This window comes from Dreissena polymorpha, chromosome 11 (genome assembly GCF_020536995.1).
Source record: "Dreissena polymorpha isolate Duluth1 chromosome 11, UMN_Dpol_1.0, whole genome shotgun sequence".
Lineage (NCBI taxonomy): Eukaryota > Metazoa > Mollusca > Bivalvia > Myida > Dreissenidae > Dreissena > Dreissena polymorpha.
The window spans coordinates 44,041,374-44,061,599 of NC_068365.1; the positions used below are offsets into that span (position 1 = coordinate 44,041,374).

The 20,226-nt window shown below is 35.9% G+C and overlaps 1 protein-coding gene across 1 annotated transcript; it reads right to left on the reverse strand.

Moving 5' to 3' along the window:
* Positions 1-1,877: 1,877 nt before the first annotated feature.
* On the reverse strand, positions 1,878-2,378 carry LOC127849795 (uncharacterized). Its single transcript, XM_052382547.1, has one exon. It carries the CDS (start codon positions 2,376-2,378, stop codon positions 1,878-1,880), a length of 501 nt encoding a protein of 166 aa, XP_052238507.1.
* Between the last annotated feature and the right edge of the window lie 17,848 nt (positions 2,379-20,226).

Consider the following 20,226-nt stretch of genomic DNA (forward strand, 5'->3'; position numbering starts at 1 on the left):
GGCATTAGGAATTGCATTTGTAATGTGTAAATCTTCCATGATTTCAAATTAGTTTTGCTTTCGGGGCTCATTACGGAATGTCCAATGACACTCTTATACAATAAAAGCCGAAGGATCTCGAATGATCTGCTATTTGACTGTCACACGTCAATAAATATCGACTATTGTACGTATCTTTTATCTTTTAAACAAAACCAGTCTGTATAAAAACAATATTCATGAAAACAGAGCTAGGTTACATACAACTATGAAAATAAATATTCGGTACCGAAATTTCCAAGGGTGGATGAATCTGAAGTTGGATCCGATATCATCGGATATTTCGGGTACCCGTTGCAGCCCTAGCGTTTACCAACAATTTCTCTAACCGGACAGCCAACCGAGCGCAACACAACCAGTGAATCGGAAAGCCGAATGCGCTTCTTACGTGTCAGACTTAATTAGAAAAATAGATTAATTTTAACAGAAATGTTTAACATTTATTGGTGAGGTATTTACGTGTTATTAAATATGCCTATCGCACCATTATATGATTTATAAGTAAATATATAGCTAATTATGTTAGAATAATTTTATTTGGAGTGTGTATTTTTTTATGCGGATGTTCTGCCAAGGAAATCAACTAATAATGTCGAATACATTTAAAGAAAATTTACTACAAGCTGGTATTCGGACCGATTTGTATAAAGTACATTCGTTACACTCATCAATATTTCTACGTATGACGCAGTTTACACCGGCTTTATTAATGCCAACCAACTGTCAAAATCCTACGTTTGATATAAATTTTCTTTAATATATATAGTATGAATTATATTATTATGTGTAACATTAAGACCAATACAAGCAATTTAAACTACTATAAAAAGCAATACCAAGCAAGAATCAATCAAGCAGATTCTTTGAACTGTTTGCGTGTGTTACCGACACATCACGCTCAAAATATACTTCGATGCTGAAAGTTGATAGGCTGCCGCTTACGGCAAACAATGTTAATGATTCGCAAGAAATATGCACCGAATTGCATTACAAACCAAACATTTTGTTCATTTATAATTATATACAACTAGGTAAGACTTGGAAGAGTCGTACTGCAACGCTATGCTTCCCTAACCGTAGAATTCGAATAGGCTTCACTTCAGTCATTATTTATTCAGCCATTATTTAGTACAGCCACACGTTCTGCTAATTAAAAAGTTTAACAGTGCGTTACATATTAATATTACACGGACGAATTGAGACATCAATTATTGATACATGCTACATTTCTTAACTTGAAAGGTGTGCCCTTACATAAATCACAAGTGGATTTTCTCGATTTCATTTTCAATACCATGTTGTCAATTTTAAATATTTAATCTTACGGGTGCACATACTTCATATATAAACCAAATTTGGATATTCCATGTTCATAAATTAGGTATTATTAACTATGTTCAAATCAACGCATTGACGAAATACAGATTTGATTTAAAAGATAACATTAAAACGTGTCATACAACACAATCATTGTTGTCAGTGTTAGGATAGAAGTCATGCTCTGTGAAAAGAGGGGTTAATGCATATGCGTAAAGTGTCGTGCGGGTTGGCCTGTTCAGTTCGCACAGGCTAATCAGGGATGACACTTTCCGCTTTTATTATATCTAGCAAATATCCAATTTAGGCGAAAAGTGTCGTCCCTGATTAGCGTGTGCGGAGTGCACAGGCTAATCTGGGACGACACTTTACGCACATGCATTTAACCCCCTTTTAACAGAGCGTTGCTCATCAACTACACGCTTCTGCGAAAGGAAACTACGAACAATTAAAGCATAATTTAAACAAAACAATTTTTAATCTCAGAATATCACTGGAAAACAATGAAAATAGTTAGTTAGTTAGTCCTCTTCGCCCCGGTCGGAGCATAGGGCCTTTACCACAGCTCTCCATCTGGTTCGGTCCATGGCCATGGCTTTTGCTTCTCCCCATGACATCCTTATCTTGCGAAGCTCAGTGTCCAGTGTTCTGCGCCAGGAGTTTGTAGGCCTACCTTTTCTTCTTTGTCCTTGAGGGTTCCAATCCAGGGCTTGCCTTGCTATGTTAGGCTGGGTTCTTCGCAGCGTGTGTACGATCCATCTCCACTTCTTCTGTAGTATGGAGTTCGTAACCGGTTGCTGCCCTGTTCTTGCCCATAGGTCCTGGTTTGAAATCTTCTCTGACCATCTTATCCTTAGGACCTGCCTAAGACATTTGTTGATAAATACTTGAAGACTCTGGTCCAGGCGTCTAGTCCTTTTCCAGATTTCAGCGCCATAAAGGAGGACTGTCTTGACATTGGTATTAAAGAGCCTGATCTTTGTTTTCCAGTGGATGTTTTGATTGTTCCACACTGGTCTCATTGTCACAAATGCGTGGCGTGCATTCCCTATTCTGGTCTTGATGTCCTCTTCTGTACCTCCTGTCTTGCTGACAATGCTGCCCAGTTATGTGAAGTGGGCAACTTCTTCAATAGCTTGCCTTTCTATGTGGATGCCTTGTCTGCTGACTGGATTGATCCTGAGGCATTTTGTTTTGCTGATGTTGACCTCTAGCCCTGTTGATCGGGCTATTTCCTGCAGTTTCTCTGTTTTCTGCTGCATGTGGGCGCAAGTGTGGGACAGGAGCCCGATGTCATCGGCGTAATCAAGGTCTTCCAGCTTGCTCTGACGGATCCGCTGTATTCCTCTTGGTGTATCCAGTGTTGTTTTCATTACCCAGTCAATGACTATCGAGAAAATCATAGGAGAGAGAAGGCAGCCCTGTCTGACCCCAGTGCGTACTTTGAAAGGCTCAGAGAGGTCCATGTCGTTGATGACTTGGATGAGGTTGTTGTTGTACAGGCTCCGAATTATGTTCACCATCTTGTTTGGAAAGCCGTAGTGCATCAGTATTTTCCAGATCGTGTCTCTGTCCACTGTGTCGAATGCCATCTTGAAATCGATGAAGTTGACATACAGCGGACAGTTCCATTCAATGGATTGCTCGATGATGATTCGGAGCGTTGCAATCTGGTCTTCACATGATCTTCCTGCTCTGAAGCCTGCTTGCTCTTCTCTTAGAAGATTGTTGACTTCGGCTTTTATTCTCTCTAGAATGATTCTCGATAGTACCTTGCTGGGCATGGATAGCAGCTGGATACCTCGCCAATTGTGGCAGTCACTCAGATTGCCTTTCTTTGGAAGCTCTCTGTCTGCCACTCAACAGGAACTTCTTCTGTGTCCCAGATCTGTTGGATGAGGTCAAACATGATGTCAAAAGTTACGTCTGTTGATGCCTTCATCGCTTCTGGTGGGATTTTGTCAGGCCCTGGGGCTTTCCTGTTCTTTATCTTTTTGATTGCTTGTGTGATTTCCTGTTTGGTTATTGGTCCTGTGTTAATTGCCAGGTTAAGACCCTCTTCAATGGTGGGGGGGGGAGGTGCGTAACTGGTGTCCCGTTCAGGAGTTCCTCAAAGTGCTCCTTCCACATTTTCAGCTGGTCTTCTGGCTTGGACAGGATGTTTCCATTTCGGTCTTTCACTGGTGTGTTTGAGTTGCTTTGGCGTCCTGCTAGCTGGCGAGTTATCTGGTATAGGGTAGCCATGTGATTTTGTTGTGCAGCTTTTTCTGCTTCAACTGCTATGTGGTCAATCAGTGTCCGTTTGTCTTGTCTGCAGCTCTTTTTAACCTCGTTTTGTAAGGTTCGATATTCGCTCTGGACTCTGTGTGTCTGTTCTCTGGTTTTGGCTTGGAGAAGCCTTTACCGGGTTGTTCGTTTCGTTTCAATCGTACTGATAGTACTGTCAGAGATCCAAGTCTTGTGGGTTCGAGTTCGGAAGCCGATCCTTTCTTCACAGACAGATGTGAAGGTGTTCTTTAACTGTTCCCATTTCTTCTCCAGCGAGTCAGCATCTGCATCCGCCAGAGTTTCGAATATGTTTCTCAAACAGATGGAGAACTCGGGCTTGACCTGAGGCGTCTTCAGTTTGGTGAAATTTTAAATTTTACATATATTTTCAACTTCTTAAAGGGGCCTTAATAAAGAACAAATGAAGAACAATAGAACCCCATTTAGTTTTCTTTTAAAGATTATTTACGGGTCATATCATGTATGCTTCTGATGGCATATTTTTGTTTTATTAAAGGGACTTATTCATTGATTCTTTAATTAAAATTTTACAAATTTTTGTCCAAGTCAAATCAAAAAAAATCAAGAACACTGCACATGTACATCAGTGAACAAAAAAACACTAATCACAAAGATTCATAGTGAAAAAAAAGATGTTTGTTTACTAGTAAACATCATTAGACATTTACACAATTATAAAGCATTATAAACCTAAAACAATTAAATATTTTGTAGTGGTTCAGTTGTTTTTGTGATATATTGTCAAAATATGTGAAATGCTGATATACGTTATAAAATGCATTAATTAATGTAAGAGCTAGGATGGGTGATTGGTGAAGCAATAGCTTTTTATTCCAAATGGTCAGTGGTTCAAGCCAAGGTGGAGTAAACTATTCTTTCTTTCATTTTGTATTCACCTTTATTCTTATATACTGAAGCTTAACTCTCCGTTCTCATTGATATCTCCAACTCCCTCCTTTCCCATGATGTGCTCCTTTCCCAAGGTGCCTGAACCACGTGACTTTTTCGGCTATGTGTGGGACAATCGGATGTAAACAAAACGTCGCTTCAGGTAACGTTTTTGATAATTTCTTCATTATTTCAAAACCATTTTCAAAAAAACAAAGACGAGTGCCCGGTCATTGTAAAAAGACACAACTTTATTACGTTTGCGCAAAATTAATTAAGTATTTTTTCCAAAAAGTGCAACCGCGTGTTTGAAAACACATGAAGTGAAATGCTATGTGTGGTATATGTTTTGTTCAATCAACAAAAACATTGATTATAATATTGTCGAGGGTTTAAAAAAATAGGGCGGAAATTGTTATTCTTCATAGATAAGCTACTTACATTGTATGTTTGCGCAAATACATCTAATTCGGAGTGTGTTTATATAAATGTTATACTGCTATGTGTGGGACACATTTTTTAAATGCTATGTGTGGTATACAAGAATTTGCCCGTCAGTTCTGCATTTAATCTGAACACAGTTTTGTAAGAATCTAGAACATAAACTTTAGTCTGTCCTGAAAATATATCAAATTAACCAAATGTTACATTATTGAATACTGAAGTAATCGTGTAATGATTAAACAGTTTATATTTAACTGAACATAATTCTTATAAAAGCATACATGTTATATTGAAATATAATATCTCTTTGTTTTACTTATTGTCTTTAAATAAATATAATGATTGATATTTCTTCCTGATTATTTAATTTGGTCCATTTTTTAATGAATGACAAAGTAAATAAGAGCACATGCTTTAAAATGGGTATTACTTCTACTGTTTTTCAGACTTGAAAAGGATTAGTCGAAAGATCTGTATCGCTTTTAAGGTTCGAAGCTGTGTAAGAACTACATGAACACCATCAAACCACACGGAAAGTGATATGTGACAAGTTAATTATCAAAACCACAGTGACAGAGACAGGGACCCCGCTTCATTCTGTGATGTTTATGGAAAGCTAATTCAACTAACTATGCAAACATACCATTTAACATGTATTTTTGCACAAGCAAAACCAAGTGTGTATATTGATATGTGTGTATATTTATGGGTTTTGTATCTATGTTATTACTAAAATTGATTAGATGAATATAAAATCTGATTATGTGTGTTAATAAAACAATTGTTTCATAACAAATAACAATTTAAATCCAATGATGCGTGTTTGTGGTCTATTCCAATATCATCTCCATATGAACATATTCGAATCCAATAATGCTTGTTTGTGGTCTATTCCAATATTATCTCCTTATGAATATCTTCAGTATATCAAAACATACACGTCATTAATAATAACATTACTTTATAACTAGCATGCACATGTAACAATAGAAATTAAAGCACCAAATACATAAAGAAGTACATTAGTATTCACAAAGAAATTGTAATCAGTCAATTTATGAATTTGCAAATCTTGCTATTCAAACATATGAATGCTCCAATTAAGTCATAACAAATGATCATCGCAAAAACGTCTTGACTTGTGGGGGTTATTATACCAACAAACATACGTTTTAGTTATGATATTTGTGAGGAAACAGTAATACTGAACATTAACCATGCTCTAATATAGCCATTATATGCATCTTTTGACGATTTTAAAACCTAAAAATTATAAAGCGTTGCAACGCGAAACGATTGAATAATTTGGAGAGTTCTGTTTTTGTCGTTAAATTTTGTGAAACTACGAAGATTGCTTATATAAGGTATAAAATACGTCACGAATGTGTACTCGGCGGAATAGCTCAGTAGGCTAAAGCGTTTTTACTTCAGGACTCTGGCAGGACTCCAGGGGTCACTGGTTCGAAACCTGCTCCGGGCAATGTTCTTTTCCCTTTTTTAATTTTTTTCTTGATTTTTTACTGGAGCTTTTATGATCCAATGTTTACATTTATCAATATATAGCATTTAATGAATAAGTTAAAAAAATGCCAAAATCTGTGAAAAGGCCCCTTTAATGAAAATATTCATTCGCCCCGGTCATGAAAGGGCGCTGCAAGATCTTGTTACCACTGCACCAAGTAATTAACATTAAATCATATAATGTTGTTCAATTTGTTGAAATGTCAAATTGTTATGTAATGTTTACTGTGATTGTTTTCTTTCCCTGCAATACGTGCACCATCTGTTATAAAACAAACAGTCATTTAAACTTTGGAACATTTACTATACATGTTTGTATATGACAACTTTTCATTGATCAAGATATCAGTACGTCTCTTGAAGGTGCTTCAAAAACACTTTAATCTCCATGAAAAGAACAAAATACAAATGAAATAAACTGTTAAACTTAAAAAAAAAATAGCATGCGTGATATATCAGATAGCTCAATAGGATTTAGATACAAATACATGATTTTCCAGAAAAAAATGTTATTGATCCTAGTGTCTATTTGTTTCAAAATGCTGTATGATCTCTTTATGCTTATTTAAAAACTATCGTTACAGTCAAAAATGCCTACACATTCCTGCTAAAAAACACACAACTAACACTTTTTGTAGTTTTGTTGCAATAATATTCACATGACATCTTGCACAAATCCTTACGATTTTGTGTATTAAACAAGTGCATTAGTTGGCAGTATCAATTCACTGAAAATTTAACATTTTGTAACAATCAATTTTATAGAAACAAACAAGAAAAAGTTTGCCCAACGGAACTATTTTCCTGTCCGTGCGTGGGTGGCTTTGTGTTATGAGATCCCCGACCGTGTTTTGACCTCTCTGCCACACTGTTCGCAAACAAATGGCATTCTAAAAGTAAAAACAAAATATGAATATAAGTTATCGACAATCATGGTAATTTTGAGTAACATACACGTAGGATTATCATATTTAAGGCGCGCAAAACACTACCAACAATGTATATTGACCAACTTTTGTTATTCAGACAGACTTTAAATATTATTGACGTTAATGTCAATCTTTCGATTCTCTAAGTTAGTTTGTATACCACACATAGCATTTACAAAAAATTGTATCACACATAGCATCATTACATTTTCATACACATACTCCGAATCAGATGTATTTGCGCAAACATACAATGTATGTAGCTTCTCTATGAAGAATTACAATGTCCGCCCTATTTTTTAAACCCTCGACAACATTGTAATCAACGTTATTGTAGATCGAATAAAAAATATACCACACATAGCATTTCACTTCGTGTGTTTTCAAGCACGCGGTTGCACTTTTTGGAAAAATTTAGCGCAAACTTACCAAAGTTGTGTCTTTTTACAATGACCGGGCACTCGTCTTTGTTTTTTTGAAAATGGTTTTGAAATAATGAAGAAATTATTAAAAACGTTACCTGAAGCGACGTTTTGTTTACATCCGATTGTCCCACACATAGCCGAAAAAGTCACGTGGTTCAGGCACCCTGTTTCCTGTGTTGTTAAAACCTACCTTGGCGTTCATGTCTCCCATGACTATAGTGATGTCGCGATTTGGAACTTTATCTAGGACGCTCTGGAGGGGCGTAGCACTGAATGATGGTCACTTCCTGGAACTTAGAGTTGAACCTGGCTCTCAAGATCCTGTCATTGATTGGTTCCCATTCAAGAAGGCTCTTGTGAGCAGTTTTTGTAAGAAGCAGTCCAACCGCGTTGTGGTGAATGTCTTCTTCATTTATGTGGTCCAGAGGACAGGAGGGTGTGGCCAGTGGCTAGCATGACTTTTCCAGCTGTTGTCCATCTAACTTCACTTAAGCCCATGATGTCTAGGCGGAACTTCTCCATTTCTCTGACCAATCGAGCTGCCGTGCTGATTCATATAATTTTCGGACTTTCCAAAATCCTATCCGTGAGACGTTCTTGGAGGAGAGTTTTTTTTCCGCAGATTTCTATTTCATACGCTCTCCCCCGGGTCGATACCGTAAATCCTCATGTTGTGTTGCTGTGGTTCGGGTTTCTGTAGCGTAGTTTGTTTTCCATGGTCGGGGTGCTGGCCCTACGCACATCCCTCCTCCTTTTTCATCCGGGCTTGGGACCGGCATTGGCGGAGTTAAACAATGCAAATAACTTGTATACACATATTTTAAAATTTGAAACGAGTGCTAGCTTCCATTATTGCATTTACTTGCGATTTACACATTTTATGACGTGAATCCGTAATAACAAAGATTTCAAACCAAGATTATTTGAATCGCGTTCGAGAAAACTGGGCATAATGCATGTGCGTAAAGAGTCGTGCCAGATTAGAGTGTGCAGTCCGCACAGGCTAATCAATATGGCGAGTAAAATTAAGATAGAAAAACCTACAAAATTATGACGACTTACCATGTTATTTCACAGTAAGTCGATATAAACTAATCCGGCATGACGATATATTATTATAGCCGTCATGTATATTTAACTATTTCTTTGTTGTTTACTGTATGATATGTAAGCGTATATGGTATGATATTAAAAAGGTGTCATGGCGTAAAAAAAAAACTCATCGTGTCGACTCAAACTATTATGGCAAGTCATTTCCATAAGAGCATGGCGCCAAAAATTATGTTGATTTGTCGACTTACATCATGTCGACAAAATATTTTTCTACTACTACTACTACTAATTCTACTACTACCACCTTCTACTACTACTACTACAACTACTACTACTACTACTACTACTGCGGCGACTGCTGCTACTGCTGCTACTGCCGCTACTGCTGCTGCTGCCGCTGCCGCCGCCACCGCCAACGCCACCGCCACCGCCACCGCCACTGCCACTGCCACTACCACTACCACTTCTACTACCACTACTACTACTACTACTTCTAAAACTACTTTTACTACTACTGCTACTGCTACTACTACTACTACTACTACTACTACTACTACTACTACTACTACTACTACTACTACTACTACTACTACTACTACTACGACTATTACTACTACTACTTCTACTACTACTACTACTACGACTACTACTACTACTACGACTACTACTACTACTACGACTACTACTACTACTACTACTACTACGACTACTACTACTACTACTACTACTACTACTTCTACTACTTCTACTACTACTACTACTACTACTACTACTACTACTACTACTACTACTACTACAACTACTACGACTACTACTACTACTACTACTACTACTTCTACTACTACTACGACTACTACTACTACTACTACTACTACTACTACTACTACTACTACTACTACTACTACTACTACTACTACAACTACTAATACTACTACTACTACTACTATTACTAGTACTACTACTACTTCTACTACTACTACTACTTCTACTACTACTACTACTACTACTACTACTACTACTACTACTACTTCTACTACTACTACTACTACTACTACTTCTTCTATTACTACTACTTATTTTGAAAATACCAGTGACAAGAAAAATGTGATTTTTGTCAGTGATATTCATTAATGTTTGACGGATGCAATACTTAATTTATCTTTTGAAAAAGATATGTTAAAAGTAGAATATTAGTAGAAACAATTTGATCTGTGTAAATATTTTGGGAATATTTTATCAACAGATAAATATTTTTCCTGTGGAGAACACTTTCTCAACGGATTAATATTTTACCCGTGGTGATCACTTTCTAAACGGATTAACATACTTGCAATCACAATGTGTCTGATTAGATATAATAGGGACCAATTATTGGATTTTTCTGCAGTATCGAGAAATCATACAATACCAAACAAAGGAACGGTAACCATTTTAAAATAATACATTCTTTTGAAGTATAGAGGTACCCGAGGCGGTAGGGATCAAGAGTTACGTGTATGGGACACAAATAGTGGAGTAAATTTAAATAATCTACAACGTTTACCATCACAAATTCATACTGTAACATCTTTGAAAGGACACAGCACACAAAACATTTCAGATGCCAACTTAAACAACCTCTCATACCCCAAGAAATGCAATACACTTGATCTTGATCTTGATGTGTTATGGTGAAACATTGAAAAACGTTTACTCACCGCGCGTGCGTCAAGTAGCTGTGAAAACATACTTAGTTTTCGAGCCCCCCTCTAATTTGGTTTATTAACATAGAAACAGGATCATTAGTAGCTGATGGATATTTGCGAATCAAGTCCGGAGGAAGAGAGTTCCAGTCACATATTGTGTTATGGATGAAACTGAACTTTAGTACGTTTGTCCTTGTCGAAATTCTGTTAAAATGTTCATTATGCATGTTTTTGGTAAAACGAATAGGTCGATGGAGTTGATCCAATGGTAAATTTGCACATGAAGTCCTTTACATAGTTATATTAGTCTATTTTGTTTTATTCTTTCTTTCAAAGGTGTGAGTTCTAATTCTTTAAAAATTTTAGTCTTGGATCCTGGTTCATAGTCCCGATAATTAGAAGTGATGAATCTAGCTGAACGCTTTTGTACGCTTTCAAGTTTTTCTTGTAAATAAATTTGATGCGGATCCCAAGCCGCGCTGGCATATTCTAGTACTAGGCGGATTAAGCCTTTGTATGCCTGAAGTTTTACGTCTTGAGGACACATGGATAAATGTCTTTTGAGAAGACCTAACGTTCTGTACGATTTGTTGCAGACTTCATTTATATGTTTGCTCCAATTCAGTTCACATGTGATATTCACTCCAAGATATTTAATACAAGATAAGAAGTCTAGACGAGTATTTTTCAATATGTAGTCAAAATTAATTGTCTTCTTTTTACGTGAAAGAGTCATCATGTTGCATTTACTGGGTTGGAATCTCATACCCCAAGAAGTGGCCCAATTACCAAGTTTATTAATGTCCGATTGTAGATCTAAGCAGTCTTCAAAATTATTAATTTCCCTATAGCAAACACAATCGTCGGCAAAAAGTCTAATATTCGAAGTTATGTCCATAGAGATGTCATTAATATGCACCAAAATAGGAAAGGGCCTAACACAGTTCCCTGCGGTACTCCGGATTTAACAATTGAGGATTCTGATCTGGCGCGATTAACTACAACGCATTGCTTACGGTTTACTAAAAATGAGTCTATCCACTGTAGAATGTTTACGGGAACTTCATATTTGTGTAATTTAGTTTTTAATAATTCATGAGGCATGGTGTCGAACGCCTTTTCGAAGTCTAGTATAAAAATGTCCACTTGTTTGGATTTATCTATAGATGTTGCCCAGTCATTAATGACGGTTACAAGTTGGGTTTCACAACTGTGATTTTTACGAAAAGCATGTTGATTTTTGTTCAGAATAGAGTTGTTATCAAAATGTTGCATTAAGTTGGAACAGATGATGTGCTCTAGAAGTTTGCAACATATGCAAGTCAACGACACAAGTCTATAATTACTAGGTTTTGATCTGTCATCTTTCTTGTAAAACGGACAAATATTTGCTGATTTCCAATCCTCCGGAATAGTACCAATGTCTACTGATTGTTGAAAGAGATGCGCTAAGACGCTTGATATACTAGTTGCAAGTTCTTTTAATACTTTTGGATATATACTTTCAGGACCCAAGGCCTTGGTTGTATTTAAGCCTTGAAGCAATTTTCTACTCCCATTTCAGTAATATTTATTAAGTCCATTTTTTCATATAAAGGTGTTTCATAAGGAACTGATGTATATTCGGTGTGCGTAAAGACACTGGTGAATTGTTCATTTCAGACTTTAGCTTTATCTAAATCTGATTCTACAGTAGAGCCACATTTTGTTCTTAACGGGGATATACCCTGTTTGTCGGATTTTTGACAGTTTATGTATTTCCAAATATGCTTAGAGTCTTTTTTTAATTTCACCAATTAAATTATTCACATTATTGTCATGAGCATCTTGAACTTCAGTTTTAACTTGTTTTCTTAAGAATTTCCACTTATTCTTCAGTCTGATATTTTCAGTTTTTTTTTTAATTTGCGTGAGTTTTATTTCTACGTTTTACTAATGTTTTGATTTCTCGGGTAATCCAAGGTAAAGATTGTACACTTTTAGATATTTTACTTGGAACATGAGTGTCTATACATTTTAATAAGAATTTCTTGATTAATTGCCAATTTTCTTCCACTGTTCTGGAGTTTTGATAACCGTTAAAATATTTGTCCTGAGCAAAGTCGAAGTTTCCTTTCTCAGTGCGTCATAATCTCCTTTGGAATATTGGAAATAAGAACGTTTTGGTTGTTTCTTGTGCGGGATGTCACACTTTAACGTACCAGCGATAACATCATGATCACTAAACTTGTCTGGCGAGTAGATATTTTCAAATTGACCGGGTAGTGTTGTAATTAACAAATCCAGAATGTTTTCGTCCCTCGTGAGAAAATTAACGAGTTGTTCAGCACTATGTTCGTCTAGGATATCAATAAGGGATTGGCCTTCACAGTCCGATAAGCATGATGACGTACATTTATTTAGTTTATTTTGCCAGTTTATTTTTCTGAAGTTAAAATCACCCAATACATGTATACATGGTGTGACATTTTCTTTCACATAAGATTTAATTTTACATAACTGATCTTTAAATAAGACAAGATGATCTACTAGGGCATCCGGCTGCCTATACAAACTGCCGAAGAAGTGATCTTTCCCCTTTAAAGATAATTTGGCCCATACTGATTCTGATTCATTTTCAACTGAGTTTAACGGAGAAAAAAGTAAATTAGATTTGATGAGTAACATCGTACCACCACCGTTTAAATTTCTGTCCTTTCTATATATGTCATATTCTAAACTGTCTGGTATAATTTCATTTGATTTAGTACTATTATCCAACTTGGTTTCCTGTATTGCGACCACATTCGGATTTTCCGTTGCTAAGAAGGTTTGTAGTTCCAGTTTTTTACCCCTAACACTGTTGATATTTATTGACATAATAACGAGTTTACGCCTATTTATTGAACGTAATTGCTTTTTAATACTTTAATAAGTATCAGATAGAACTTCAAATTGGTTTCTGGTTTCATAATCTGACAATACACTAGAAAAAGATGATGAAATGTTATCTGAGTCACACTTTGGGCACGACCAAGAGCAGTCTGTGGCTTGCACGATTATATATTCCTTGGGCGATACTACTGCGCAAAAGGTATGTATCCAAAGCGTGCACGAGTCACCTTCAATAGCTCGATCTGTCTTTGTGACGACTTTTGTGCAAATACCGCACGGTGAAACACAATTTGGATAGAACCATTTTCATCTGAGTTTTGCAAAAGTTTATAAATAAAAAAAAATCAATATTTATTTATTGTCGGTATTATATACAAACATTATAACATAAGCTATGATTAGCTTTTGACCGACAGATTACAAACATAACAACACAAAGTTAAGAAATTACATGGACATGCAAATTATAAGTTAATTTATAAAAACACGTTGTAGAATCACAGTGAGAAACATACATAAAAGAATATTCTAAAAATCCTTAAAGGGGGTAAAAAATAGTTTATTTAAAAGCTGTGTTAAAGCTGCTGATCTTGACCCTTGACCCAGGGTCTAAAAACTGCCATAAAAGGAGAGAGGGTAAAAAACTGACATAGAAAAAAAGAACAAAAAAGTGCGACACTTAAAATAAGTTTAAAGAACTAATCACCTCAAATCAGATTTGAAGGGAACTGATCAGCAGCCTTCACACCATAAAGAACAACATCACATCATACATGTCCCAAAGAGGCAACATAGTTTGAAAACATACAGCAAATTATACGCAATAAGGATAATATCATGCAAAACAAAAGCAGATTTCACACCTTAAAGAAACAACATCACATCTTACATGTCACAAAGAGGCAACATAGTTTGACACATATAGCAAATTATACGAAAAAAGGAATAATGCCATGCAAAAACAAAAGGATTTTGAACTAATGACATAACTCATGCTATGACTAGCAACTGCAGGAGTGAATGCAAAATAAATACATAATAAATACAATATACATGCACGACATGCATCACAAGAAGTTCAGGACTAGAATGAGACAACAGAGATTTATTGGCAAAAAGTACATGAGCAACTCTCCCCGTCCCATTACCCAATCAGACTTTTAAAGCGGTCGTAGTTAACCTCCTCTCTCAGATGATGATGGTAGCTACATTTTTATACCTTAAATTGAAAGAATGGGATTTAAGAGTAACTAAGTCATGTAAACAAGATGGTCCTTGTTTATGAATAATTTTATGAATTTCTAGCTGTCATTGTTCTAATTCTTCTTAGTTTTAAATAAGGTAGTTTAGATTTAGTTAAGAGAGTTTCATAATCTGAATTGTAGTCATCATATATAAACCTTAATGCACTTTCCTGAATTTTCTCAAGTTTGTTAGTAAATACTTCCCCGCAGAAATGCCAAGTAAGTGAGCAGTAGTTGAAATTTGAAAGAATGAAAGAGTAATATATATTTAATTTTCCTAGTTTACATAGATTTTTTCCTATTCTTTTAAGTACGTTAAGCTGCCTTGATGCCTTCTTACAGATACTGGATATGTGTTTATCAAATTTAAGTTTAAAGTCAAAAGTGACCCCCAAAAGTTTCACAGATTCATCACATGGGATTGTACTGCCATTGCAAATTAAATTTAATATTTTGATCTTTTGTCTTTTTACCAATGGCAATTGCCTGAAATGTGTCAGGATTGGCTTGCATGTGATTGTCCGAGAACCAGTTTATAAGCGATTGACTATCAGACTCCAAAGATTCAATAACATTATATATATTTGCATCACTGCAGGATAAAGTGTTGTCGTCTGCATAGTTATAAAGGTCACATTTATGTACATAATCAAAAATATCATTAACAAAAATGTTGAACATAACCGGGCCTAAAATGGAGCACCCCTTTATAAATATCTTTGAAAGAACTCATGTTGGATCCAAGTTTGACACACTGTTTTCTATTTGACAAGTAATTAGAGAGTAGATCTAGGGCTTGGTCTGAGACCCCATAACATCCAAGTTTCATGATAAGAAGGTCATGGGGGAGGCAGTCGAACGCTTTCGATAAATCCATAAGAATAGCTGCCACATATTTATTTTCGTCTAGAGATTTTTTGCCAGTCCTCAGTTATCTTAAGAAGAGTGCTTTGACAGCCGTAACCTGGCCTAAAGGCTGATATAAAAGTATTCAAGTGATTATTGAAGAAGTCAGTAAGCTGAGTATTAATTGATCTTTCAAAATTTTTTGACACAATTGGCAATATATTAACGGGTCTATAATTACCCTTATCAAGAGTACTGTTTTTCTTGTGGACCGGGACTACCTGGGCTATTTTTAAGCTATCAGGGAAAGTTGACGACTGAAAACTAAAAGTTACCATATCTGTGATATGTTCTATTTCTGAGGGTTAAGACAATTTAAAGAGCATAGCAGATATTCCGTCATGACCTGTTGCCTTTTTGGATGATAATTTATCAATTTGTTTACAAATGAAGGACTGATCTACAGGTGTAAAGTTTAGCTTTTTGTCATACTTTAAATTCTTACGTATGGAGTTCAAACTAGGATGGTTTTCGTTAATTGAAATAGAACCTGCCCCATGTCCTTTGCGACATGTACAAAAAAGTCATTGAAAATATCACAAACCTCGGACTGATCACTTATAAGATTATCCTTTTCACATAATATAGTATCCTTTTTTACAATTGTTCCTTTGTTTGTTAAAAATGCTTTAACTGTAGGCCGAAAAGATTTACTTTTACATCCTCCAACACATCTTTCTATAAAATATTTATTTGCTGATTTTCTTTTTAAGCTTATAACCAAATTCCTTTGTTTGCGAAAATTTTCCCATTTTTTTCAAAGTTTTATTCTTATTATATGTATTTTGTAACATGCGTTTCTTATAGATTGCTTGTTTCAGAGTTTTATTTATGTATGGGACTGGCTGATCTAAAGACTGTTTGCGCTTTAAAGGAGCATATTTGTCTGCGACCTCAATAAATGTTTTGCTAAAGCTTGTATATGCTGAATTTACACCGACAGACTGGAAAATTTGGTTTGAGTTGCATAATTTTGCCTGCAAGTCTAGATTAAAATTTGCAATGTCCTATAATAAAACCAGTTTGATTTTGTCGTGGAGCATCATCTTTTAATCGTTTATAGTGATCAACGTCAATATTGACACAGTCTATGTGATTCCAGTGATCACAATCGTCACATTGCACCGCCTTATCCTGACTTCTGACAAACTTGCTGCACATACCACATCCTGAACGCGGACCAGGGTTGCTCTCAATGTCACCAGCCAGCAACAACAAATGTTGATATTAGAAACTATTCTACGTCTATGAAAGTATGATAGGTTGTACTTAGCTTGAGTACTCCACAGGTGAATCCCTGGTTTTGAGACCGTAGAGAAGACCGACTGTTGATTAAGTTCACGAATTAAAAAATTATTAAAATTGTCACAACTATCACGTGTTAAAAGATCACTAAATTGTTACAACTTTCACATCCACTTAGACCTGTACAGTAAAAATGTCCTGCGTTTTCACATACTTGATTAAAATAATGATAAAAACAGTGAATGGTCTAAACGAAAAAATATCTTGCCTTACATTGAACTGTCATTATGTTGTAAGAAACAAAGATGTTTTGATTGGTCAATCTCTGAGAGAAGAAAAAAAAATCGACTTTGCCGTATTCACAGAAACCTGGTTCTCAGATGAAAAGCAACACCAAATAGATACATCAGACTTAAATCAAAATGGTTACACAATGAGTACTGTAAATCGTTCAAATAAAACAGGCGGCGGAGTGGCTTTAACTTGTCGGACTGGGGTTACTGTACGAAAAGTGTCGAGTAGTATAACCCGGACATTGAAACATGGTATATGGCAACTGATTCTCAAAAACATTACAATTAATGTTATTGGCGTTTACAGACCACAATCATTAGGGACTGAACATCAATTTTTAACAGAATTTTTCGATTTCATGGAGAAAATTATTCCCAACTATTAAAATCTTATGATTCTTGGAGATTTCACCTTGCATGTCAACAAAACTAATAGTGTTGTGACTGAATTTAAGAATTCTCTTGTAGGGTTTGGAACATCATGTTAATTTCAGCACACACACAGAGGGAAATACACTCGACCTAGTAATCTCTGAGGCTACAAATGGTATTGAAATCAATTCGTGTGAATCAGGCCCTTTCTTTTCGGACCATTGTGTAGTTAAAGTCGTAACCAAAGTACAAAAAGAAAATATCAAGAGTCAAACAATAAAATTTCGAAATTTTAAAAACATAGACCACTCAGCATTTACTAACGACCTCAATGAAATGTCAATTATGTAGAGCAATTTGAAGATGAAATCTGTATAATTGTTGATAAACACGCTCCATACATTGAGAAAAAAAATATTGTCGTGCATCCAAAACAATAGTTTAATGAAAACATTCTTGAACTAAAACGAAAAACACACAAACTGGAACGCATGTGGAGAAAATACAAACAACCAGACCAATATGAACTTTTCAAAAATGCCAGAAATAAATACACTTTCGAGTTGAATGCAGAGAAGCAACGATCGCTTAGTCAAAAAGTAATTGATTTTCACGGAGATTCTAAAAAACTCTACAAGTTTGTATCAGAATTAATAGGTAAGAATACTGATAACCGTATGCCGGAAGGTGAAAGCGACACCGCGATAGCTGAAAATTTTGCCGATCACTTCCTGGATAAAATTAACAAAATTCGAGATGCCCTTGCAAGTTTCGAAAAATTCACACCCGATCACAGGGAAGTACCTTGTTTCGGTATGTTCGAGGAGCTAACCCAAGATGAAGTGAAAAAGATCATCAATCATCTTCAAACAAAATCATGCGAACTAGATGCATTGCCAACAAGAGTACTAAAATCATTTTCAAACGAGTTACTACCGTTCGTGGACAAAATTGGTTAATCTCTCTCTGAGTCAAGGCGTTTTTCCTTCAAAATTTAAACAGGCAATAGTAAGACCACTTCTTGAGAAAATTGGACTAGACCTGAGTTATTCCAACTATAGACCAGTGAGCAACTTATCATTTCTATCGAAAGTGATTGAAAAGGCTGCTCTGTTTAGACTCAATATACACGTAAATGAAAACAATCTCCTTCCAACAAATCATCCAGCCTACAGACAATTCCATTCTTGTGAATCTGCTTTACTTAGAATAGTCAATGATATACTCGAAGGTATGGAGGAACAAGAGGTTACAGCACTTATCGCCATTGATTTTAGTGCTGCCTTCGATACAGTCGATCATGACATTCTACTAGACGTGTTGCAAAAACAATACGGAGCATGTGGCACGGCACTAAACTGGATAGACTCGTATCTTCGTCCAAGACGCTGTCGCACGTTCTTTGGAGTGTAGTGTCCCCCTAGGGTAGTTGTCTTGGTCCATGGCTCTACCTGACGTACGCATCAAAAACGGAATTTATCATGTTCGGTAGTAGACCCCAATTAAATAAATGTCAATCTAAAGAAACAGATATTGCTGGTGACACTGTTAAAGCAGAAAAATGCATACGGTATTTGGGTGCATATTCAGACGAAACACTAAATTTTAAAGAACACATCAAAATTAAGTGCCGTAGAGCCATGTACAACTACCTTAAAATCAAAAACATAAGGAAATACTTAACAAAAGAAGCAACAGAAATACTCGTTTTGTCTTTGGTAATATCCCATCTGAATTATTGTAATCTCATCTTGTATGGAACAGCTCAATGCGAAATAAACAAAATGCAACGTATCCAAAACATGTGTGCCAAATTGGTACTCGGCCGAAATGAAATATGACATTTCAAAAGATGCCTAGTATGAACTACACTGGCTACCAGTAAAGGCTAGGATACCATTCAAATTACTGAACTTCATGTATAATTGTTCTGTTGGTCACGCGCCAAAATACCTTACAGAACTTTTATAAGAAAAAGTACCAGCACGTTACCTACGATCTACCGTCTCGTATGACGGATGTTATGATGTGAAACGCACAAAGAGAAAAACTTTCATGGAAAAAGTTTCGGAGTTGTTGGTCCAAAACTGTGCAATGACCTACCATCAAGCATTCGGACTTCTGTCTCAATAGACAATTTTAAAAGGAAGTTGAAAACATTTCTCTTCAGAGACTTTTACAACCTATTTTAATTTGAATACCTGAGATTTCAAAAAAAAAATCGAGGCTCAGTTGTATGGGCTTATTTGTCCAACAGCCATGACTCAGAGGACTAAGAATTTAAAGAATTTTGCGGGCTTCTTTGCTCGAAAAAGATATTTATTGTACAAGTGACCGGTAACCAAAATCATTAGGGCTTCTTTGCTCAATTATTGAATGACATCATCCAGCGGTCTTTTAGTCACGCTTAGCCCCTCTAATTGTGTCTTATAGTCACACTGAAATTTTAACCTTCAAGTTGTGTCTTGTAGTTACACTTGGTCAGTCTATTTGTGACTTGTAGTCACAATAGTTCAAATACGGTTAAAACCCAAAATAAGTGTTCGTAAGGGTGACAGGCGACCGGTAGCTGTGGGATCCGACAGCCAGAGTGCAGAATTATCCTTTCACGTATCCTTTCAGTTAATGAAAAACAGTATCCTTATGTTGCCAAAACTTTGCTCATAATATCATTATAATTATTGTCTTAACCCTAGTTATAT